Source organism: Schistocerca americana, chromosome 3 (genome assembly GCF_021461395.2).
Source record: "Schistocerca americana isolate TAMUIC-IGC-003095 chromosome 3, iqSchAmer2.1, whole genome shotgun sequence".
Classification (NCBI taxonomy): domain Eukaryota; kingdom Metazoa; phylum Arthropoda; class Insecta; order Orthoptera; family Acrididae; genus Schistocerca; species Schistocerca americana.
This window is the reverse complement of record NC_060121.1, coordinates 660,424,849-660,450,243: the sequence shown is the minus strand read 5'-3', so window position 1 is coordinate 660,450,243 and position 25,395 is coordinate 660,424,849. Positions and strand designations below refer to the sequence as shown.

General features: G+C 41.2%; 1 protein-coding gene across 1 annotated transcript; it reads right to left on the bottom strand.

Moving 5' to 3' along the window:
• Positions 1 to 1,890: 1,890 nt before the first annotated feature.
• On the bottom strand, positions 1,891 to 23,692 carry LOC124606288 (trypsin-1-like). The gene is made up of 2 exons (XM_047138270.1): positions 23,309 to 23,692; positions 1,891 to 3,393 (listed from the first exon to the last, which is right to left on the bottom strand). Exons 1-2 carry the CDS (start codon positions 23,690 to 23,692, stop codon positions 3,031 to 3,033), a joined length of 747 nt encoding a protein of 248 aa, XP_046994226.1. The 3' UTR covers positions 1,891 to 3,030.
• Between the last annotated feature and the right edge of the window lie 1,703 nt (positions 23,693 to 25,395).

Sequence of the window (25,395 nt, the reverse complement as noted above, 5' to 3'; positions counted from 1 at the left end):
ACAGATTACTGCGATATTATGCGGAGACAAAATGGGCACCTAATGGTCAATTATTAATTATTTACGAAAATAGTGATACGTCGAAATGCAATGCGCCGTGCTGATCACGAATGAAGTTGCGTTCAGCAAACACCACTTTTAAACGCATTTTTCTGTCATGCGCTGAGATGTAACCACGATTCCCACAGGGCCTACAGCATTCTCCATTATCTTGGTATCGTCTTGTCTATCGTTGCATAGTGCAATTTGGCCTCAGACAGAATAGCTTGTAAACGATTATGCGTTGCTTGTGAATAAACTGAACTCAAGAAGATGTAGGGAAGGCATCTGATCTTTTATGTTATATGTCTCTGGGTATTATAAGACGAAGGATGAACTCTCAGACATAGTTCTCCAGATTAGTTTTTCAGTGTGTGCAAGCAGGTACTGTCAAAACATGTACAATTATGTCTGATGTGATGGACCATTTTATAAGCAAGCTGCTCCAAGACGACGTTCTATTTCGTGTAAGGTGATCCTAGAAGGATATTAGGCACCAAAGTCTCTCTAAATTGTGCTCATGTAGAACTACAAATCGAAACAGAACGTTATAGTGCAATATGCTAATTTTTTGTTCTGGTAACAGACTGTTACCTCACTGTCAATAGTTTCTTATGGTTATTTAATTAAAAATAGTCTGTTACCTCACCGTCAATAATAGTTTCTTATAGTTATTTAATTAAAAATATAAAATCTTTTGGTATTACTATTAGATTAAATTTGGAACTATGATGAGGACTTCTCATGCCTTTGGTCATGATACGGTATTTTTCAAAAGTCATGACTTTTGCATCAGAACCTTACTCCATCATGTGGCTAACAGTAGGAGATGCAAGAATTCCTATGCTTCAGCCAGTTTTATCACTCTTACCACCAGAAATGACTCCCTTCTATTCAATGCAAAGTGTAGTCCACTCTGCGAAATTGTTACAGCTTTTGACAAAACTCCCAACTGTCATAGTGAGTACTCTCAAGTCATTCAGGTACTAACGTGACAATAAACATGATTGTCTCCGATTATTTGAACAAGCTGCCGGAACAATAGCCTGCAGCCGTTTGAAAAGGAGGTGCAATGAGTCTCGGGCAGCCCTTTTCTGCATGTCCTAGCGCTGAGTCAATGGTGCTAACAGGCATGCACACTCACACTGCTTCAGGCAACTGACCCCATTAAATTATTTATAATTTATTTCGTCTGTAAATTAAAATATAGGCGTATAAGACAGAAATCATAAATTATTCCACTTTCTTACATGTCAAGAAAAGCAATTTCCTCAAAAAAAACTTTTGTCCTCACGAGTTCTTACTGGATGGTCATCGCTGAACAACTCATGCTTCAGAGACACGCAAAGACCTCCATTAGTGGAAACGAACGCTAGTCGCCATCCAGGTGCATTTACACTGTAGATAACGCCCATGGTCTGCATGGTGAGTTTGGTGAGACTAAAGTTACTGTTGTCTTACGGTTTTTCCACAGCGACAATTGTGATTAAAGGACTGAATACTGTGCTGTGCAGATTGATAGAAATGTGGAAGTCCCATAGATGGTTTCCTGAGGAGCTTTGCCCGAAAGATATTGGTATAATAATAATGAAGAAGATAATATCTTGCATGCCCTATGTTTGAAATTAACTGTTGCAAAAGGAGTGAGAACATATGGACTGCTAATTAGAGTGTTGAAAAGCAATGTGCCAACACTAATGCAAGATTTGTAGTGAGCAACATTAAAGTCATCATTTGTCAGAATCTAATTCTAGTCCCTATCTGGATATCCAGTTTTAGTTTGTGCTTAAATATGAGTTACATGTATTGACTAGAATTGTACTTATGGACTGATTATTTAGTAAGCGTGGCTGTTAGCCAACATAAAAGTTGTAATTTAATGCTTCATTTCCCAATAAAATGTTTAACAAATTACATGGATCATTATATCTCCATTATCTGACAATGTCAGATCTTACTTAAAAATATCTTTCACCAGTTTGCATTTTGTGTTCCTTTCTCTGTGTTATTTGTACAGTCTGGCTGCCTTAGTTTTGCAGCCTTATGCTACAATTTTCTTCTCACATAGTTAATCACATTTCCATGTCAGACTTCATTGTCATTGTCTGTATATTACTTGCTCCTTTATCTTTTGTGTTTTGGGAGGGGATGACAGTTCACAGAAAGCTTAATTTATTTACTCCTTAAATTACTCTTTAATACATACTTTTTAAACATATGATTCACTTTCTGTGTCGGAACAGTTATTCTTTAGTATTTCACAGAAAATTCTACAATGCAAGCAACATTTTGTTGACTGTTACATTCGAAATTAGAATTAATGACATCTATACATCTGTTTAAACGCAGAACATGTAATCTATATTTATACATATGTTAATAACCTATGTTACAGGCAATAAAGGGGTTTGTTTGTTCAATTATCTCCATTTAAACATATTGCTTTATACCAAGGTATGTCCTTCCAGATCGTGTCTCGTTCTTACAAGAGGTGCTTCATTAACCTCAGTTACTGTCTCGATTAACATTTTGTTCGTGGTGTTGACAGAGGTACAGCACTAAATGACTTCCATGCCTTTCCTGAACTGTAGATATTACTGAAACTTCCAGTCATCAGAAATTGCTGTTCTTACACTCATTTCTAGATGAAATTAAGAAATGTGGTTTTGAAATTAGACTTACATTCACTAGTTTACTGCTAATATATTCAATTCTGATCTCCTTTCCGTTGTTGAGGAAACCTACTCCCAATCTACTCTAAGTCTACCTCATTCCTACTCCACTGTGACTGCCTTCTTGGAAAAACACAATGATTCTTTTATCTCCTGATGAGTGCTCACACGCAGAATAATTTTATAGAAGAAGAAACAGGTTTGGACATAAATGAAGATGCGCGTCTAAAACTAATCTTCGTCTTATATACATGTGTATGTCTGTATATGTGTGTGCACACGTGAGGCAACTTTTTGAATACAGAAATCATAGAATTAATTAGACGCCGATTGTTTCATTAATCCAAGAGCGCAGGGAAACGATGTTGGTGTAGACACCTGGATATGGTGGGTAAAAACAACCATACCCCCACGAAATGATACCGTATTGCGTGGAGTTCGCAACCAGAGGACCACCTTTGTCACCGTTGCAAGAGTCTTTGCCACCTTCAGGCTCACCAGCGCAGATCATGTTCTCCGTAATGAGGCCTTCGTAGGTGTCGTTGCACGAGGAGCGGTCGATGATAGTCGTGTTCACAGCGTGCAGCTGCTCCGGGTAGTCTGCCCCGGGTTGAAGGCTTCCCCAGCCACTCACCGTCACGGAAGTGCCTGCCTCGAGCTCCTCAGTCGCCAGAGGAATGGCCTGTGAAAACAGTGGCGGTAACAACAGGGCAGTCTGCTGTGGGACGTAAACATTTAGAAAAAGAAACTAGACTGAAAGTGTAGATAGTATGAATCTTAAAGGAATATCTGTTATTTAATATTTTAGATTTAATGGTTCTTAGGATTCTGGATACAAAACAATATGTCCAGATATGTTTTTGGATGAAGTAAGGCTTAGAATTCCAGGGCTGGGATTTTGTACATCTGTATGAAAATCGCTGACTGCGGTGTATGCAGTTTGTGGCTGGTTGGACTCATTGTTGGAATATTCGCTTGTGTAGTGTTGCGCAGTTGGATGTGAACAATGCGTAGCGTTGTGCAGTTGGAGGTGAGCCGCCAACAGTGATGGATGTGGAGAGAGAGGTGCCAGAGTTTTGAGAAGTTAATATAAGCATACGATCTGGACGTGTGTCCGCCAGAAAAAGGAAATTTGTAAAGATGGATGTCATGTCATGATATATATACCTGTAGTGCTGGAACATGTCCATTTACAAGTACGACACAACATGTGGTTCATGCACGATGGAGCTCCTGCACATTTCAGTCGAAGTGTTCGTACGCTTCTCAACAGCAGAGTCGATGACCGATGGATTGGTAGAGGCGGACCAATTCCATGGCCTCCACGCTCTCCTGACCTCAACCCTCTCGACTCTCTGACGTCGATCTGTTGTAGAATTTTAGAACATGTTTTCTGCTCGAGTATCATGTCGTTTTTGGAAACCCAGAATCTACTCTGTAGGAATCAACATGGATTCCGGAAACAGCGATCGTGTGAGACCCAACTCGCTTTATTTGTTCATGAGACCCAGAAAATATTAGATACAGGCTCCCAGGTAGATGCTATTTTTCTTGACTTCCGGAAGGCGTTCGATACAGTTCCGCACTGTCGCCTGATAAACAAAGTAAGAGCCTACGGAATATCAGACCAGCTGTGTGGCTGGATTGAAGAGTTTTTAGCAAACAGAACACATCATGTTGTTATCAATGGAGAGACGTCTACAGACGTTAAAGTAACCTCTGGCGTGCCACAGGGGAGTGTTATGGGACCATTGCTTTTCACAATATATATAAATGACCTAGTAGATAGTGTCGGAAGTCCCATGCGGCTTTTCGCGGATGATGCTGTAGTATACAGAGAAGTTGCAGCATTAGAAAATTGTAGCGAAATGCAGGAAGATCTGCAGCGGATAGGCACTTGGTGCAGGGAGTGGCAACTGACCCTTAACATAGACAAATGTAATGTATTGCGAATACATAGAAAGAAGGATCCTTTATTGTATGATTATATGATAGCGGAGCAAACACTGGTAGCAGTTACTTCTGTAAAATATCTGGGAGTATGCGTGCGGAACGATTTGAAGTGGAATGATCATATAAAATTAATTGTTGGTAAGGCGGGTATCTGGTTGAGATTCATTGGGAGAGTCCTTAGAAAATGTAGTCCATCAACAAAGGAGGTGGCTTACAAAACACTCGTTCGCCCTATACTTGAGTATTGCTCATCAGTGTGGGATCCGTACCAGATCGGTTTGACGGAGGAGATAGAGAAGATCCAAAGAAGAGCGGCGCGTTTCGTCACAGGGTTATTTGGTAACCGTGATAGCGTTACGGAGATGTTTAATAAACTCAAGTGGCAGACTCTGCAAGAGAGGCGCTCTGCATCGCGGTGTAGCTTGCTCGCCAGGTTTCGAGAGGGTGCGTTTCTGGATGAGGTATCGAATATATTGCTTTCCCCTACTTATACCCCCCGAGGAGATCACGAATGTAAAATTAGAGAGATTAGATCGCGCACGGAGGCTTTCAGACAGTCGTTCTTCCCGCGAACCATACGCGACTGGAACAGGAAAGGGAGGTAATGACAGTGGCACGTTAAGTGCCCTCCGCCACACACCGTTGGGTGGCTTGCGGAGTATAAATGTAGATGTAGACTTTCATTTATGGGGGCATTTGAAAGCTCTTGTCTACTACAATACGCCATCCTCCAGGGCTGCATCAGCGCATCAGGGATTCCATGCGATGGAGGGTGGATGCATGTATCCTCTAACGGAGGACATTTTGAACAAAGCGTTTGAAGTCACGCTGGTACGTTCTGTTGCTGTGTGTTTCCATTCCATGATTAATGTGATTTGAAGAGAAGTAATAAAATGAGCTCTAACATGGAAAGTAAGCGTTTCCGGACACATGTCCACATAACATATTTTCTTTCTTTGTATGTGAGGAATGTTTCCTGAAAGTTTGGCCGTACGTTTTTGTAACACCCTGTATATATATTTATATATAATGACTTTCGAACTCTATTAAGGTAAATACATTGTTTGTTCTCTATCGAAGTGTTTCCATCTACTAACTATGCCTATCAGTCGTTAGTGCCTTCAGTAGTTAGAATCTTTTATTTAGCTGGCAGTATTGGCGCTCGTTGTATTGCAGTAGTTCGAGTAACGAAGCTTTTTGTGAGGTAAGTGATACATGAAAGGTATAGGTTATTTTTAGTCAGGGCCATTCTTTTGGAGGGATTATTGAAAATCAGATTGCATTACGCTAAAATATTGTGTGTCTGTTTAGTGATGATCAGAATAAGGAAAGAGAAAACTGTCTAAGTACGTTGAGTTTTACTCAGCTGTTTCTGTATCAAACAACGTAGAAGTTTTCCAGCATTGTCATTCATAATTTTTCAAAGGGGACGTTTCAACTGACCTCATAATGTCGCAAGCAGTATCGATTATTTATTTTACTCGCATCTCGGGCCACAATGCCACAACGAATCCTATAAGTAACAACGAACTATGAATAGCCGCTGCGACAAAGAGAGGAATCATAGTTGCAACAAAGATAAATGCCGAATAGCAGAGTTATAGCTGATGCAGTTAGTAATACTAGATTAATTTACACCTGCGTACCTACAGAATACGAGTAAATACGCAAGAGAGTAGAGGTTTTTTACAGAAGTAGTAGTACTTGAGCCGTACCGTGTCGATAGGTCGAGGTACGTCTTCCATGTGGCGTCTTTGCCTCTAGCGGAGGGCGTGCCGTTTTGACGTAAGTGGCCGGCGGCGCAAGATGGGCTCCTTGGGCATGACGTGAATTGATCCGTGCGATTTCTCTATCGGAGGACTGGATTTCGGCATTTCGCTAAAGGCCACGTGTCCGAAAAATCGTCTCCAGAGGATACAAGGCGGCCAAAGCTATTCCTGTTGCGGAAGTCTGTGGCTGCGGCGCCTTGGTTAAGGCGGAAGCGTGCTGTCTTACAACTATGGTGAGATGTTTAAAGCTTTCCCGGCGTACTGATTGTTCCATAAAAACACGGGAGAACTGCCGGATATCGGTAACGTTCTGCCACGATATTTCGGTGCAGAGTCTTCTGGCCATCTTCAGGTGAATGCCACTGTAGTAGTACTGGCGAGTACGCGCTGAGCTCCACTATTTAAAGCCTTCTGAGGTGACATTGCGCATGCGCTGCTCAGCGTGCGCGTTCATAACGGCTCCGTGCGCTGCGCCTCGCGCCCTCCACTGTGAAAGCCTGGCGTATCGGTATCAGGTCGATTTCCATCTTTATGCAGATAACTACGTCGACTACGAAGTTTCTCTACTACTCTGCTTGGAATCCTGTTACAGAGAAACTTAGTAGTCGACGTAGTTATCTGTATAAAGATGGAAATCGACCTGATACCGATACGCCAGGCTTTCACAGTGGAGGGCGCGAGGCTCAGCGCACGGAGCCGTTATGAACGCGCACGAGGAGCAGCGCATGCGCAATGTCACCTCAGAAGGCTTTAAATAGCGGAGCTCAGCGCGTACTCGCCAGTACTACTACAGTGGCATTCACCTGAAGATGGCCAGAAGACTCTGCGCCGAAATATCGTGGCAGAACGTTACCGATATCCGGCAGTTCTCCCGTGTTTTTATGGAATAACTATGGTGAGGTTCCTTACTTCTGTTGAGTGAATTTGGGGACAGGGTGAGGTTCGCAAAACGTCCCTTTTTCCCGGTGCGCCGCCATCTGCTCATGCGCCTTACGCGCCTTCACTGCTATTACAACTCTAAAAGTACAGGCTCAGTCTTCCTGCTTGCTTAAACCCTCGTCAAGCGAACGTTGAGTAAGAGTTCAAGAGGCCTGCAGGTGTTTTTATATCAGCGTCAGTTTGTGGTTTTCTTTAATTAAGTTATGTTGTATTTTTACCTTCTATATATGACAGCTTTGTGGACTTCGGCTTAAGTTACGTCATTTACTGCTGTGTGATTCTCTAATGTTTGTATATTTACTTGTTAATTCTGGGAGAAAAGGATTCATGAAATTTCTTGGTATTTAAGGTACCATCTACTAATGAAATAGAAGATCGTTTGCCAACCTTGTGCATCCAATCAACTCTTGTTGATTTTCCGTCCGGCGTGGCGGTCCCTTGCTACCGTTACGCCATCGGACGTTGCTTTGAAACTGAACTGCCGTTGGCGGGCGAATCTTCTCATCTCCTTGCTGAGATTTTCGTGTGTTCAGTAATAATGCCCTGACTGTTCTTTTACTATTAATACTGGAGGGCTTGGTTTCTGCCCCTTTATTGGTATGTGGGTGTTGAATTACACTCGTAGCCATATTGTGTTTAGTTCCATGACTCAGGGGTTATAGATCATTCACGATTTGATTATTTGTTGAACTTAAAAGATTCATTTTTTTGACAAATGATACTAGCAGTTACTAGCGTCATGTGCAGAATAGTCAAGATTATCCGAAAAAAGAGAGATTCTTGATGCAACATTGTACGTGTACTGTTTTTCTTTTTTTTTTTTTTAATTTCATTTTCTTTAAATGTGTGTGTGACTTTTTGGGGAACAGAATGTAAACTTTAAGGCCATTGTTTTGGCAAGTCTTCATTCCTTTGGTCAGCATTGTTGTGGTACATTGTGTGATACCAAGCAGTACCATAAGGTGAATTGCAAAATTGTTTTTGACACACATTCTTCTTGCTGTATCAGTCATTTTGAAGCATAGATGCTGCATTAAATTTCTGCATCATTCTTCTGTCACATAAGGTTGCACTAAAAAGTTTGTTCTGCCCTAATAATTGCATGGTATCTCATTACAGGAATTGAAACATTTTAGTGTTATGTGATTAACTCTCAAGGAACTGTGAGAAATTTCTTTGCTTCTGTGATGCGAGTTTTTGGAGGTATTTGCTTCCATAACTGTGATCATTAAGTGCAAAGCTCATTTTTTATCTTTGAACATAAATATTTTCGTAACAATGTGGTACCGTGTGGCAGTGTATTTAAGTCTTACTTCAAAGCAAGGTAAACAATCCAGCACATTTATGAAATTCATAATGTTGTTCTTAATGAGTTATTTTAATTAATTCTTGGATTAAGAGTAATATCAAAAATACGGAGCTTAGCAAAAGCATAGCTGTAAATACTGTTAACTATAGCTTCCGTGAGGAAGTTGGTAGAACATTGAAACTTCACCCCAAGGGGCATTGGTTCAAACTCCAATGACGATAATTTTTTTACTGTATGATGCGTGAAAGTGTTATATGGAACAACATGTTTATGACATGTAAAATGGCTGTTTGGAGTTTACAGCAATATTCTCTTGAACGTGTGCTTTCGCTTCGTTTCTTTGAAAGTAGTAAACCTATAGAGTAAATTTGTAGTTTCCCAGAATATACAATCAGAAACGAAAAATTACGAAGCAACTGCATCACACGTGTGGGAGTAATGCTAATAGTAGTAGTAGTAATAAAAATAATAACAAGAATAATCATAAAACTAATAGTACTAATAATAAACAAAATAATAAGATCAAAAATAAGTACATAACATTAATAATAATAATAATAATGATAGAAGTAATGGCAACAACAATAAACAAAATGATATCAATAATAAGTACATAAATTCAAAAATCAATGCAGACAGGACCCCACACACACACACACACACACACACACACACACACACACGCAGTGTCATTCATTCAGGAGCAGTGGCTTCGAAGTAATGGTTGCATACGAAGAAATGTGTGAAGCAAATTACATATAACAGTTTCAAGCGTGGAGTGGAGGCGAGTTTTAAAGTAGAAACTTTTCTACGAGAACCTCACGCTCTACCAACTCACCCACACGTGATCTATGAACAATTACTTACAGGTACGCTTTTTCCTGTGCTTCGTAGTTCTGATGTTATTTTTAATTAACGTTTACGCATGTTTTACTGGACAGCACAACATAACATGAACTCAATCGGTTTTTTGGCTGACATTGACATCAACATACGACGTTTGGCATCGATCTGACTGACTGACATCTGGAGGTTTGGGTGTGAGAACTGTAAAATGATGAACCCACTTTTTATGCCACCTGTCTCTCCAATATCCCCCCTCCCCCCCACCCCACCCCCATTCTACCACCATCTATGTACAACAGCACAGTAGAACAATGTAAATCTCCTATTCTACTATTAATCTTTAATCTAAGGTGACCAGACGTCCTCATTTTCTGGGGCAGTCCTCAATTCAACTGACGCATGATAAATCATCTTCAGAGTCAAATACAAAAAGAAAGTTTGAGGGAGGTGTGGTATCAAGTCACAACATTGTGCATTGTCGGAATCCAGCTCACAAACCCCACTCCAGAACACGGTGAAACAACGTCATGTTTTTCTGTTTTGTACTCAGTAGTTGCTGCGTTAGTTCTGAGATAGGTAGGGCAATGTGTTTACTTTCGTCAAAGTAAGTAAAGATTTACTAAGTGACTGTTCCGTATACTTTTGAAAACAATCCTGTGCTTTAATTTTTCCTGTCTTTTATTTTTTTCTGCTCATTTGCTAAATTCATTCGCTGTTTTATATGAAATTAATTTTTTTCCCTTTGCCGCTCCCAAGGTTTTGCCACTCTAGGCGGCCACTTAGTCTTAAAAAACGGTAGAAACGGCCCTGCATCGAACATCCAATTTCAACGTGTCTATGAGGCTGGAGAGTATCATCAGATAGATAATTTTCCTTCATACGTTAGAGGTTAAATATGCCTACATACTGGTTTTACCTGTATCGCTAGCTACTCCGCAGGCAGAATTCACGCAACGTCCCAATTAAGGTAACACGTCTTTCAATCAGAGATATGTCCAGCCATGTTCTGAGATCATGTAGCGTCCATATGCACTGTAAGTTCACAGAAACAAGTAACCAACAGAAGAACAGGACGGAGGAAACTAAACGTGGCTCATCTATCAGGTGGCAGACGCCTCGCAGCCTTTCGTAATACGTGGGATGAATGTGTCAGAAGGTTCCACATGTACAATTCAGCTTTTAAATGGCGAATAAAGTGTGCTAAAGCAAAACAACAAAAAGCGTGAAAAAAAAACAACCGGGCAGAATTAAAACAGACTTTTATTATAAGTGTATTAGACATTTGTTTGAATTAGGTTTAATAGTCATAGAAAATTACGTACAGATTAAATGAGTATCAGCCAAAATATTAATCTGGAAACACAACTGGATGTGTGCAAAATTAGAAAGCCACTACACAAAGATGAACAACAAGAAATGTCGTCATTGTACCACTTCATACACGAAAATAAACGAAAAGCACAGGAAAATACTGGCAGACATAAGAACTACAAACGGGAGACTGTTGAACAAATGATTTGAAATAATAGAAAAAAATTCATGTACACTGTACAGGACTACTAACCAACAGCCTAATGGATGAAATGATACAGAAAGCAATTAAAATAGGGACTTGGGGAACTTTACGCCATGAAGCCGCAGATGACTTAGCAACGGAGGTAGCCGAAGAAGAAGCCATAGAAATAAATCACCCGGCTCCGGTGGCTTACCTGCTGAGCTATACAGTATTTTTAGAGAGCAATTAAAGTATGACACTTGGATATAATTAAATTGTTAGTGTTATGGTAGTCATTCCAAACACTGGTTTGATGCAGTTCTCTGTGCTATTCTATCCTGTGCAAGTCTCTTCATCTCCGGATAACCACGGCAATCTACAACCTCCTGAATCTGTTTATTGTATGCATCTCTTGTCTCCCTCACGATTTTTGTCCCCCCCCCACCTCCCACGCTTTCCTCTACTACTAAACTGATGATCCCGTGGTGTCTCAGAATGTCAACCTTCTAGTCAAGTTTCGGCACACTTTCCTCTCCAATTCTACTCATTACTTCCGCATTAATTACGCGACTACCCACCTAATATACAGCATTCTTTTGTGGCACCACATTTAAAAAGTTTCTATTCTCTTCCTGTCTTAAATATTTATCACCCATGTTTCACATTCACGCATGGCTACACAGCATACACTTTCAGAAAAGCCTTGCTAACACTTAAATGTAAAGTAATTGTTAACAAATTACTCTTCTTCAGAAACACTTTTCTTATCACTGCCATTCTACATTTTATATCCTTTCCACTTCGGCCATCATCTGCTATTTTTCTGCCTACATAGCGAAACTCATCTACAACTTTAATTGACTCGTTTCCTAATCAAATTCCCTCAGTATCACCTGATTTGAGTCTACTTCATAAATTATCCTTGCTTTGCTGTTGTTGATTTTCATCTTATATCCTCCTTTCAAGACACTCTCCATTCCGTTCACTATTATTCCACATCCTTTACTGTGACACGTCAGAGGAAAACCTCAAACTTTTAATTTGTTTAATTTCTTCACCCTGATCTTTAACTCCTAATGCACATTTTTCTTTTTCTTTTTTACTGCTTGCTCAGGGCTCAGATGGAATAACATTGGCAATAGGCTACAGCCCTAGACTGTCTCACTCCATTCTCGTCCAATGCTTCCTCTTCATGCCTCCAAACTCTTATTACTGCCGTTTGATTTCTGTACAAGACGTAAACAGCCTTTGGCTCCCCGTATCTTACCCCTGATACCTTCAGAATTTCACAGAGAATTGTCACAGGCTTTCTCGAAGTCTAAAAATGTTATAAGCGGAGGATGCCTTTCCTTAAACTGTCTTCCAAGAGAAGTGCTAGGGTCAGTATTTCCTTGCGTTTTCCCATATTTCTCCGGAATTCAAACTGATCTTCCCTGAGGTCGGCTTTTATTCGTGTTAGTATGTTGTAACTATGAATTACTAAGCTGATAGTTCTGTAATATTTACTTCTGCCAGCACCTGCTTTCTTTGAAACTGGAGTTGTTATATTCTTTTTGAAGTCCGAGAGTATTTTCCCTGTCTAATTGCATGTTGCACACCGGATTAAATAGTTTTTTCATGGCTCTCCCAAGGCTATCATAGTTATGACGGAATGTTGTCTAGTCTAGGGGCCTTGTTTCAACTAGGTTTTTCAATCCTCTGTCAAATTCTTGTCGCAGTATCATGTTTCCCATCTCAGCTTCTTCTATGTCTTCTACTCTTTCTATAAAATTGCCTTCAAGTTCATCTCCTTGATATAGCCCTCTACGTACTCCTTCCACTTTTCAGCATTCCCTTCTTTGCTTAGTATTCATTCCTATGTAAGCACTTGATATTTAAACAGCTGCTTCTCCTTCATCGCAAGGTCTCTCACTTTTCTACAAGAGGTATCTATCTTTCCGCTAGTGATATATGCTTCTGTATCCTTACATTTGTCTTCTACTCAGTCCTGCTTAGCCATTTTGCATTTCCTGTCAATCTCATTTTTGGAAGCTTCTCTTTCCTTTCGCCTGCCATTTACTACAGCTTTGTATTTCCTCTTTTCATCACTTAAAGTTAGTATGTTTAGTGATACCCAAGGATTCTACTAGGCCTTGTCTTTCTTGGCTACTTGATCCTCTGCTAACTTCACTGTTTCATCTCTCAAAACTACCCTCTCTGCTGTTGTATTCCTTTCCTCTGTTATACTCAATCGTTGCCTAATGCTCCCCCTGTATCTCTCGACAACCTCTGGTTCCCTCTAGTTATCGAGGTCCCAATTTTTTTGCAATTTCTTCAACATTTATCTACAATTCATAACCAATAGCCTGTGGTCAGAGTCCACATCTGTCACTGGAAATGCGTTACAATTTAAAATCTGGTTCCGAAATCTCTGTGTTACCATTATATAACCAATCTGAAATCCGCAGGAGTTCTCAGGTCTCTTTCGCGATTCTTAAACGAGACGTTAGCGATGATTAAATTACACTCTGTGCATAATTCTATCTCATTCATTCCTTTTCCTGATTGCATATCCACTTACAGTTTTTCCTTCTCTTCCTTGTTCTACTATAAAATTCAAGTCGCCCATCACAATTAAACCTACGACTCTCTTAACTATCTGAATAGTTACTTTTACCTCATCACAAATGTTTTGAGTCCCTTCATCATCCGCGAAACTTTTTGGCAGGTAAACTTGTTCTGATGTTGTGAATGTGGGCCTCGCGTCTACCTTGGCTGTGATCACGTGTTCACTCTGCTGTTCATAGTAACTTACCCAGATTCCTATTTTTCCGTTCATAAATAAACCTACTCCTGCATTACCCCTTCTTGAATATGTACTTACAATCCTCTGTTCACCTGACCAACAGTACTGTTCCTCCTGCCATTGAACATCACTAATTCTCACAACATCTAACTTCAACCTATCCATTTCCCTTTATAAATTTTCTAGTATACCTGCCCGATTAAGGGATCTGACCCGTAATTACGTTATTAATACCGAAAACGACATTCCGAAGAAGTGACAGTGCCCCTAGAACGCAAATCCCGAGGTGAAAATACTACTGAGAATATTCAACATGTAACGGAACTCAACAGCGATTATAGTATTATCATACGGATAACAAATCAAAGATTAAATTCTGTTATCACCACTATAATTGGAGCATACTTAACAACTCTGTGGAAAGAACGGAGAATACACTATATTTTAACCTATTACATTAACAGCAGCAGCTACCAACCTGCAATGAGCAACCGAATAGCTTGCCTTTGAAAATGCGTTTGATAAAGTTAATCATTCATATCTCTTCCAGACTATTAAAACATTGCAGCTGATGCAGTAAAGAACCTCTCATAATTGGTACATTCAGACTCTGTGTAAAAGGACAACTACGCAGACTACTCCGTATCAACAGTGCGGTCCAAAAAGCTTACCTCGTGCCCATAGCTCTTCAAGCTTTCCTCTTCGCCCTGACATAAGAAATTCGGGGACTACAAATACATGATAATGTGCCAAGCGCACACGGACAGCGTCAAATATCTAGTGACGGAAGAAAATGAGGTAAAAAAGGCACCCCAAATTGTAACGAATTAAGCAGCCACATCGTGTCATAAACCGAACCGAAATAATTTGAGAATTCTGAACATTGTCCCAGGGCTATAATGTAGAGCCGAAGAACATACAAAAATACAGGAAAAAGTAAAATTGCATAGGAACTGAATTCACGCTCAATATTCGCCAAGCAGTCACCGTCGACTACTGTCCGGCAAACAGTAACATACAATGAAGGCTTTCACGACAGGATGTTTCAGCTGACGTTCCGTCCAAAGCTACGTTGTACATCTTCGGAGGTTCTGCCTTTCTTGCCGACTCAGCACAACCAGGAGCACCTCCAAAGATGTCTAACGTAGCTTTGGACGAAACGTCAGGGATAGAAGAGTTACATGGACCACCGCCGTAAAACCCGGAAGAATTCTCAGCAGCTGAAACAGTAACATAGTTAAAGAAATGTAAACAGAATACAAAAACTACTTTTAATCAATACCTTTACAACTCAAAAGCAAACTACGTCTTTCAACTACCAGAGTTATGAAGAAACATAGCTCAGGAAATACCAGCAGCTCTTGGCCATTTTGTCGGCAGTGGACAGAAACTGAAAGTCAAATATAAAATTTTAATGTCTGCAAGAGGAAATGAACGTCCTCCTCCCCACCCTCCCCCCGCCCCACCCCCCATGAACCATGGACCTTGCCGTTGGTGGGGAGGCTTGCGTGCCTCAGCGATACAGATGGCCGTACCATAGGTGCAACCATAACGGAGGGGTATCTGTTGAGAGGCCAGACAAAAATGCGGTTCCTGAAGAGGGGCAGCAGCCTTTTCAGTAGTTGCAGGGGCAACAGTCTGGATGATTTACCGAGCTGGCCTTGTAACACTAACCAAAACCGCCTTGCTGTGCTGGTACTGCAAACGGCTGAAATCAAGGGGAAACTACAGCCGTAATTTTTCCTGAGGGCATGCAGCTTTACTGCATGATTAAATGGTGATGGCATCCACTTGGGCAAAATATTCCGGAGGTAAAATAGTCCCCCATTCGGATCTCCGGGCGGGGACTACTCAAGAGGACGTCGTTATCAGGAGAAAGAAAACTGGCGTTCTACGGATCGGAGCGTGGAATGTCAGGTACCTTAATCGGGCAGGTAGGTTAGAAAATTTAAAAAGGAAAATGGACAGGTTAAAGTTAGATATAGTGGAAATTAGTGAAGTTCGGTGGCAGGAGGAACAAGACTTTTGGTCAGGCGAATACAGGGTTATAAATACAAAATCATATATAGGTAATGCAGGAGTAGGTTTAATAATGAATAAAAATATGGGAGTGTGGGTAAGCTACTACAAACAGCATAGTGAACGCATTATTGTGGCCAAGATAGACACGAAGCCCATGCCTGCTACAGTAGTACAAGTTTATATGCCACTAGCTCTGCAGATGATGAAGAAATTGATGAAATGTATGATGAGATAAAAGAAATTATTCAGGTAGTGAAGAGAGACGAAAATTTAATAGTCATGGGTGGAATTCGAGAGTAGGAAAATGGATAGAAGGAAACATAGTAGGTGAATATGGATTGGGGGAAAGAAATGAAAGGGGAAGCCGTCTAGTAGAATTTTGCACACAGCATAACTTAATCATAGCTAACACTTGGTTCAAGAATCATAAAAGAAGGTTGTACACATGGAAGAATCCTGGAGATACTAGAAGGTATCAGATTATGTAATGGTAAGACAGAGATTTAGGAACCAGGTATAAAATTGTAAGACAATTAAAGGGGCAGATTTGGACTCTGACCACAATCTATTGGTTATGAACTGTACATTCAAACCCGGATAAACTGACTAAACCAGAGTTTGTACAGAGTTTCAGGGACAGCATAAGTAAACAATTGTCACAAATGGGGGAAAGAAATACAGTAGAGGAAGAATGGGTAGCTCTGAGGGATGAAGTAGAGAAGGCAGCAGAGGATCAAGTAGGTAAAAAGACGAGGGCTAGTAGAAATCCTTGGGTAACAGAAGAAATATTGAATGTAATTGATGAAAGGAGAAAATATAAAAATGCAGTAAATGAAGCAGGCAAAAAGGAATACAAACAAACGTCTCTAAAATGAGATCGACAGGAAGTGCAAAATGGCTAAGCAGAGATGGCTAGAAGACAAATGTAATGATGTGAAAGCTTATCTCACTAGGGGTAAGATAGATACTACCTACAGAAAAATTAAAGAGACCTTTGGAGAAAAGAGAACCACTTGTATCAATATCATGAGCTCAGATGGAAACCCAGTACTAAGCAAAGAAGGAAAAGCAGAAAGGTGGAAGGAGTATATAGAGGGTCTATACAAGGGCGATGTACTTGAGGACAATATCATGGAAATGGAAGAGAATGTAGATAAAGATGAAATGGAAGATATGATACTGCGCGAAGAGTTTGACAGAGCACTGAAAGACCTGAGTCGAAACACGGCCACGGGAGTAGACTACATTCCATCGACGGCCTTCGGAGAGCCAGTCCTGACAAAACTCTACCATCAGGTGAACAAGATGTATGAGACAGGCGAAATACCCTCAGACTTCAAGAAGAATATAATAATTCCAATCCCAAAGAAAGCAGGTGTTGACAGATGTGAAAATTACCGAACTATCAGTTTAACAAGTCACAGCTGCAAAATACTAACGCGAATTCTTTACAGACGAATGGAAAAACTGGTAGAAGCCAACCTCGGGGAAGATCAGTTTGGATTCCGTAGAAATATTGGAACAGGTGAGGCAATACTGACCTTACGACTTATCTTAGAAGAAAGATTAAGGAAAGGTAAACCTACGTTTCTAGCATTTGTCGACTCAGAGAAAGCTTTTGACAATGTTGACTGGAATACTGTCTTTCAAATTATAAAGGTGGCAGGGATAAAATACAGGGAGCGAAAGGCTATTGACAATTTGTACACAAACCAGATAGCAGTTATAAGAGTCGAAGAGCATGAAAGGGAAGCAGTGGTTGGGAAGGGAGTGAGACAGGGCTGTAGCTTATCCCCGATGTTATTCAATCAGTACATCGAGAAAGCAGTGAAGGAAACAAAAGAAAAACTCGGAGTAGGTATTCAAATCCATGGAGAAGAAATATAAACTTTGAGGTTTGCCGATGACATTGTAATTCTGTCAGAGACAGCAAATGTCTTGGAAGAGCAGTTGAACGGAATGGACAGTGTCTTGAAAGGAGGATATAAGATGAACGTCAACAAAAGCAAAACGAGGATAATGGAATGTAGTCGAATTAATTCGGGAGATGCTGCCGGAATTAGATTAGGAAATGAGACACGTAAAGTAGTAAAGGAGTTTGGCTATTTGGGGAGCAAAATAACTGATGATGATCGAAGCAGAGAGGATATAAAATGGAGTCAGGCAATGGCAAGGAAAGCGTTTCTGAAGAAGATAAATTTGTTAACATCGAGTATAGATTTAGGTGTCAGGATGTCGTTTCTGAAAGTATTTGTATGGAGTGTAGCCATGTATGGAAGTGGAACATGGACGATAAATAGTTTGGACAAGAAGAGAATTGAAGCTTTCGAAATGTTATGCTACAGAAGAATGCTGAAGATTAGATGGGTAGATTACATAACTAATGAGGAGGTATTGAATGGAATTGGGGAGAAAAGGAGTTTGTGGCACAACTTGACAAGAAGAAGGGACCGGTTGGTAGGACAAGTTCTGAGGCATCAAGGGATCACAAATTTAGCACTGGAGGGCAGCGTGGAGGGTAATAATCGTAGAGGGAGACCAAGATATGAATATACTAAGCAGATTCAGAAGAATGTAGGTTGCAGTAAGTACTGGGAGATGATGAAGCTTGCACAGGATAGAGTAGCATGGAGAGCTGCTTCAAACCAGTCTCAGGACTGAAGACCATAACAACAACTACAACAATCTGATAAATATGTAATACACAGCACAAGTATGTCAGCAGAACATAAAAACAATGGGGAAGCTCACTAAATGCTGTACTGGCACACGGCCCGCATCTCGTGGTCGTGCGGTAGCGTTCTCGCTTCCCACGCCCGGGTTCCCGGGTTCGATTCCCGGCGGGGTCAGGGATTTTCTCTGCCTCGTGATGGCTGGGTGTTGTGTGCTGTCCTTAGGTTAGTTAGGTTTAAGTAGTTCTAAGTTCTAGGGGACTGATGACCTTAGATGTTGAGTCCCATAGTGCTCAGAGCCATATCATATCATACTGGCACACGTTTTAAACGAAATAGCAAATGGCCAATACGGACCCACCTATAGATGTGCACCGCGTCCCGAAACAGCCCTGTCTTCTCAAACATTTTCTTCAGGACTACTGCTGCATCGAATGAAGATCCTGGGAAGGATCTACATTAACTCAAAGCAGTAAGAAGAAATGTGACAGAAATAAAACCGATGACTAGAATAGAAATGTGTACAACATAACTGGAACAAAATGTGTGGTTATAGTCAGGAAGCATACTTACAGAGGAATTGTACGTCAACGTAGAACTTGGCTGCAGCATGGAAAATCCCCAACGATTCTATACTGCGCAAAATTCATCTGGTAGACCATATCAGACTGCAGCAGGTGCAACCCAGTCAACATATACGATCATACACTATCTGATCAAAACTATCCGGACTCACATTAGTAGACATTATTACGGCGTGTGTTCACACTTCACCATCATCACGGATTGAATTCTGCTGACTCAAGAGCCGAAACCAGAGAAGATTGTTATGTAGACTGCTGAGTGCTGGAGTGAACTCAGATTTCACTCTGATCCCAATAGTGTACGTTGGTTTCTGTAGAACTGGAACTAACGGGCGTGGTAACTGGCTGATCTCTGGTCGGAACTTTGGATAGGCCAGTCTATTTCAGGAATATTTTTATCACAAACCATTGCACACACATCTTGCATTACACGCTGTCCCACTGTTACAGTCATCATCTCCGAACTGTTCTGCTGTGTTACACAAAGATGTATAATGCGTTAATATCGTTCAGCATGTAGAGTTTGCCTAAGCACAATAAGAGGTCACACCATAGCCATGAAAAACATCCGCATACCATAACACCAGCTCCTCTGGAGTTCGCTGCTGGCACCACAAATGATGGGAAGTAACGTTCTCCAGATAGTCGCAAATTCAAATCCTTTCATCGGTTTTCCACAGGGTATAGCGTGATTCGTCACTCTTTCTAGTCATCTACTATCTAGTCGAGTCACTCTCCACACCACCTTGTGCAGCGCTTAGCATCATCTACAGAAATGTACATCCCATTCTCTGTTTGTCTCCCTACGCACTGTCATTGTGCTACTTGAACTGCTGGCGGCATTTCGGAAGCCACGAGCGATTCCTTCTACTGACATCGTGCGATTTTTACCGAGCAAGATGGCACAGTGGCTAGTACACATGGATTTTATTCGGTAGACGATGGCTGAAATTCGCGTCCTGCAATCCTGATTGCATTTTTCCGTGGTCTCTAAATCGATCCAGGAAAATGCCAGGACGATTCCTTAGAAAGAGCATAGCCGACTTCTTTCCCCGTCGTTGATACTTACCAAGCTTGTGATCCGGCTCTAATGGCCTCGATGTCAATGTGACGTTAAACCCTTATCATCCTTCTTTCCTCACGTCATTTTTTCATCTTTCCTCCACAATGCTCGACGGTCTCTTTCCATCAGGACACGACGTCTGCGTGCTCGTGGTTTAGCTGTCGCTGTTCTTCGCATTTCATCTTCACACGCATATAACCAACATCCGACATCGGCAACTACACATAGATTGAAATGTCCTTAATGATTTGTTGCTCATGTAATATCTAATGACTAGTCCACGTTTGAAGTCACTGACCTCCCTTAACCGACCTATTCTGCAGTTACTGCCTCTGTACTGAAGACACAAAACTTCCTGCATGTTTTTATACTGGTGGTTCAGCCTCTCGTGTCATGTAGTGTTCAAATCCGCATAACACAGGATACTTCTGATTAAACAGAACAAATTCACTTGTGCCTATGTGAAGTAGATATGGTTCCTAGGCAGAAAAAAACCTGCAAGTATTCTACACATTTCACCCAGGAAAATCACAGTAACGGCACTACTTAATGCAGATGAGGAACCATATACTAACACGTAAAATCAAAGAGTGAATCGGCTAAAGGGGCAGACTGTGTAGTAAATTCTAACGAAAAGGGGAAAGAGTAAAGAAGACTACTCACTGCACTTGATAATAAAGCATGAGACCAAACGAAAAATCTACAAATAAAAATATGGCTGCTTTCTACGTATGGCACTGAAATAGACAGGATGAGCAACAATCATCTTGGTTTTAGGTGTTAGTGTGTACATTTATTTATTATTTTTGTCTTACTGCAATTAATAGTTTCTCTTAAAATTATTGTGGAAAATTACGCTTTAGTTCAATGAAAAATAATTCAGAAGAAGAAGTGAAGATGATTGTATTGCCAAAGAAGCGGACAAAGTTTCTATGAAGGACTAAGTTTCATTTAATACAAGTCCTATCAGAACAATTAATATAATTTTAACTATATGTGTGTATTTTATTATTTTTTATCCTTAATCAGATAATACTATTCTTTTAAAACTTAAAAAACTAATGTTACTGTTCATTTCAAAGGAGGTTCGTAAGAAGTTGATTTTATCACTTACAGTGGCAGACTACTTCTATGAACAAATGTTTTATTTAATAGACCTCTTCTCAGAAAGACGTAACGTTTAGTTTCTCAGGGGAAAAACAACAGGAATGATATTCGAAGGAAGCAAGCATTTTAATTTCATTATCCGGATTAAGAAAGTATTACATCTTCCACGCTTGCGATTCCATCTGATTCCTGTACAAGCTGTAAATAACCTTTCAGTCCCTGTATTTTTTTACTCTGTCACCTACAGAATTCAAAGCGTGTATATCAGTCACCAATAGCACTGAAGGCATATTAATGAAGGCATTCATGGAGAGTGAAGTAAGGGCTGGAAATACAACTGAGGTGACAAAAATCATGGGACAGCGATATGCACAAATACATTTGGTACATGCACAGCTGGGTATCACGTACACAAACTATAAGAGGGCAGTGCATTGGTGGAGATGTCATTTCTACTCATGTGATTCATGTAAAAGAGGTTCCAATATGATTATGACTGTACGACGGGAATTAACACATTTCGAAAACTAAATGATAGTCGGAGCTAGACGCACGGGGAACTCGTTCGGGAATTCAGTATTCCGAGATCTGAAGTGTCAATAGTGCGCCGAGAATGCCACATTTCAGGCATTACCTCTCATCACGGACAATCCAGTTGCCAACGGCCTTCAATTAACGACCGAGATCAGCTGCATTTGCGTAGAGGTATCAGTGATAACAGAGAAGCAACACTGTGTGATATAACCGCAGACTCAATGTGGGATGTGCGACGAAGGTGTCCGTCAGAAAAGTGTGCAGAAATATGGTTTTAATGGGCTATGGCAGCAGACTACAGAGACGAGTGTCATTTCTAACAGCACGGCACCGCCTGCAGGAACTCTCCAGGGCTCGTGACCACATCAGTTGGACCCTAGAAGACTGGAAAAGCGTGTCCTCGTCAGATGAGTCCCGATTTAACTTGCTACGAACTGACGGTAGGGGTCGAGTGTGACGCACATCCTAAGAAGCCATGGACCGAAGTTTTGAACAAGGCGCTGTGCAAGTTTGTGGCGGCTCCATAAAGGTGTGAGCTATGTTTCTATGGAATGTACTTGGTCCTCTGGTCCATCTGAGCGGATCATTGACTGTAAATGGTTATGTTCGTCTACTTGGAGACCGTGTGTAGCCATTCATAGACATAATATTCCCAAAAAACCATGTAATTTTTACGGATGTCAGTACGCCATGTCACCGAGCTACAGCTGCTCACAACTGATTTGAAGAACATTCTGGACATTTCGAGCAGTTGGGTTGGCCATCCAAATCGCCCGACACGAATCCCATCGAACATTTATGGGACATAATCGAGAGGTTGGTCAGTTCTTGCACAAAATCCTGCAGTGGCAACACATGCGCAATCATCGGACAGCTGTAGAGGCAGCATGGCTCAGTATTTCTGTTAAGGACTTCCAACGACCTGCTGAGTCCATACCACATCGAGTTGCACCACTACGCTGGGCAAAGGAGGCCCAACACAATATTAAGATGTATCTCATGCTTTTTGTCAGCTCATTGTATAGTATACTTGTTACAGACTTTCATGGATGATAGAGAATAGTAAAATGTATCTGTCTGAGGTATGGGGTCCTGATCTGGAAACAACTATGTCGAAAACTGTAGGCGAAAATCGTTCTGATACTGCTGCTATTAAGCTAGAGATTTTAGAGCCCATACTTATTTGCAGTACATTTTTTCTTGTTTTGGTCTGTGCTACCACCTCTTAAAGTTGCCTAACCAACAATCATTGCAAGAACAATACAGCTATTTCTATCCCAATCTCAAGGTATCAGAACGTTTCCGCGTATAACTTTCGACACTCTCCCTAACTCACATTGATGCATTACTCCACTGGACCATCCCTGAAAGTTCTAACATATCATGGAATCACTCTGCGTTAAGAAAAGTCTGTAGAACATTTGCCCCTCGCAAGGCAACAGTTCCGAGACTGGAAATCATTGTGGAACCATAATCTGATTTTCTAAGACTGAACTTTAAATATTGCTGGACAGAATACCTGAACGTTGTCATCAAACGAGATGGAACCTGAGATCTCGAAGAAACCAATGTCTCTGTCTGTCGTAACATAGTCGAAATCCTCGTGCCAAAACATATCGGAAGCGGTGTAGGTGGCGCCGCCACTCTCGCGAGTTGACGTACCCACCCGCAGCACGTAATAGATTGGTTCGGCGCCTACGATGCACCACGCAGTCGTCATGACGTATCTGGGGCTGACGATGGAGCCGCCGCAGTAGTGCGCCTCCACGTACTCAACGGAGACCTGCCATGGGACCTGCGAGATGTCCACCGGCTCACCCCCCAGCACGCGGCTGACGCGCCCCAGCGTGGGCGCCACGCTGCAGGCTGCGGTCAGCAGGCACAAGGCGAGGGCGCGACTCATCTCTCAGGACAGCCACGCAGCACTGCCACCAGCGTTCAGCACTTGCCGTATCAGTTATCTGCACCTCTCCAGATTTATCAAATACTTTGAATCAAAACAGAATTATTACCAGTTACGCCGACCTCACTTAACAGCTCTAGCTGTTATCAAAAACAGAATATCATTGTGCTAGAAATGTAGGTAATTATACTGCATGCAACAAATTAGCGAAAAATGTACTCGTAAATTTCCACTAATGAATATAGGCTGTGCACGTTTCCTGTGCAATGAATTCTCCATCAGCTTGTCCCTTGTTTGGAAGAGAGTTAAATGAATAAATAAATCAGTTGCCGTGTTTCAACCATTCTACTCTATCAGAAATAATTACCATTATGGAGCAACGGGTCTGCATGGTGAAAGATTTACCCAAATATCAACCTGAATTATCGACGAAATCTCAACAATATTTTCACAAAGATTAATATATTGTGGTGACCCAACATACCTTCCCAGGAGACACCGCCTTATAGAAGGTACCTTCAGTGCTGGGCCGGAGGGTTTGCGTGCTCCGATGAAGTCAAGAGCTGTGTCGGCGGTAGCGTAGCTACTGCCGGGGTCACCCAAGCCGGAGTGGTCTTGACAAAGGAGCCAGGCAAAGTGTGTCCCACTACATAGGACAGGAAGAGCTCTATAGACGTACTGAAACCAGCTTCCCTAAAGGAGTAAGCCTCATACAAATCCTGGTCCTCCAAGTTGGGGGGCCGGTCGGAGTGGCCGAGCGGTTCTAGGCGCTTCAGCCTGGAACCGCGCTGCTGCTACGGTCGCAGGTTCGAATCCTGCCTCGGGCATGGAAGTGTGTGATGTCCTTAGGTTAGTTAGGTTTCAGTAGTTCTAAGTTCTAGGGGACTGATGACCTCAGATGTTAAGTCGCATATTGCTCAGAGCCATTTGAACCATTATTACTTATTTTACAAGACGTGATTCTATCGACAGGCTCATACATCTATGAATAGACTAGGTATGGATAGCAAGTTCAGTATATAGAGCAGTTTCGTCTGACTACAGTGCAGTACTGAAGTCAATTATAAAGATTATCCAGTTTGGCTCCGCATCAGTTTGGTAAATGGATGTTTCCGATAATACAGACCATGTCAGACTCTAACATCAGTTTTTACATCATCACCAAACTTGTTTTCGAGCAGTTATTTTCGAACGATCATTGAGCATATCGTTTAAGTTCCTCATGAACAAGACCAGTAGTAGTTATACAGGAGTAAATACGAATTAGTTAACCCTTTATTCTATTTACTCTTTTTGTTAACTTGTAAGATCTAATGTACGGTAAAAAAGTTTTGTGGCTGAACAAACATCTGCAGTTGTTACTAATATTACTAGAGCTACGCTATATAGATACTCTGCAAATCACACTTAAGTGCCTGGCTGAGGGTTCATCGAACCACCTTCATAATAGTACTCTGTTATTACAATCTCGAACTGCAAGCGAAAGAAACGAACACCTATATCTTTCCGTGCCAGCTCTAATTTCCCTTGCTTTATTACGATGATCGTTTCTCCCTATGTAGGTCGGCGTCAACAAAATATTCTCGCATTCGGGGGAGAAAGTTTTTGATTGAAATTTAATGAGAAGACTCTGCCGCAATGAAAAACGTTTTAATTATGTCCGCCTCAAATCCTGTATCATGTCGGTGACACTCTCTGATCTA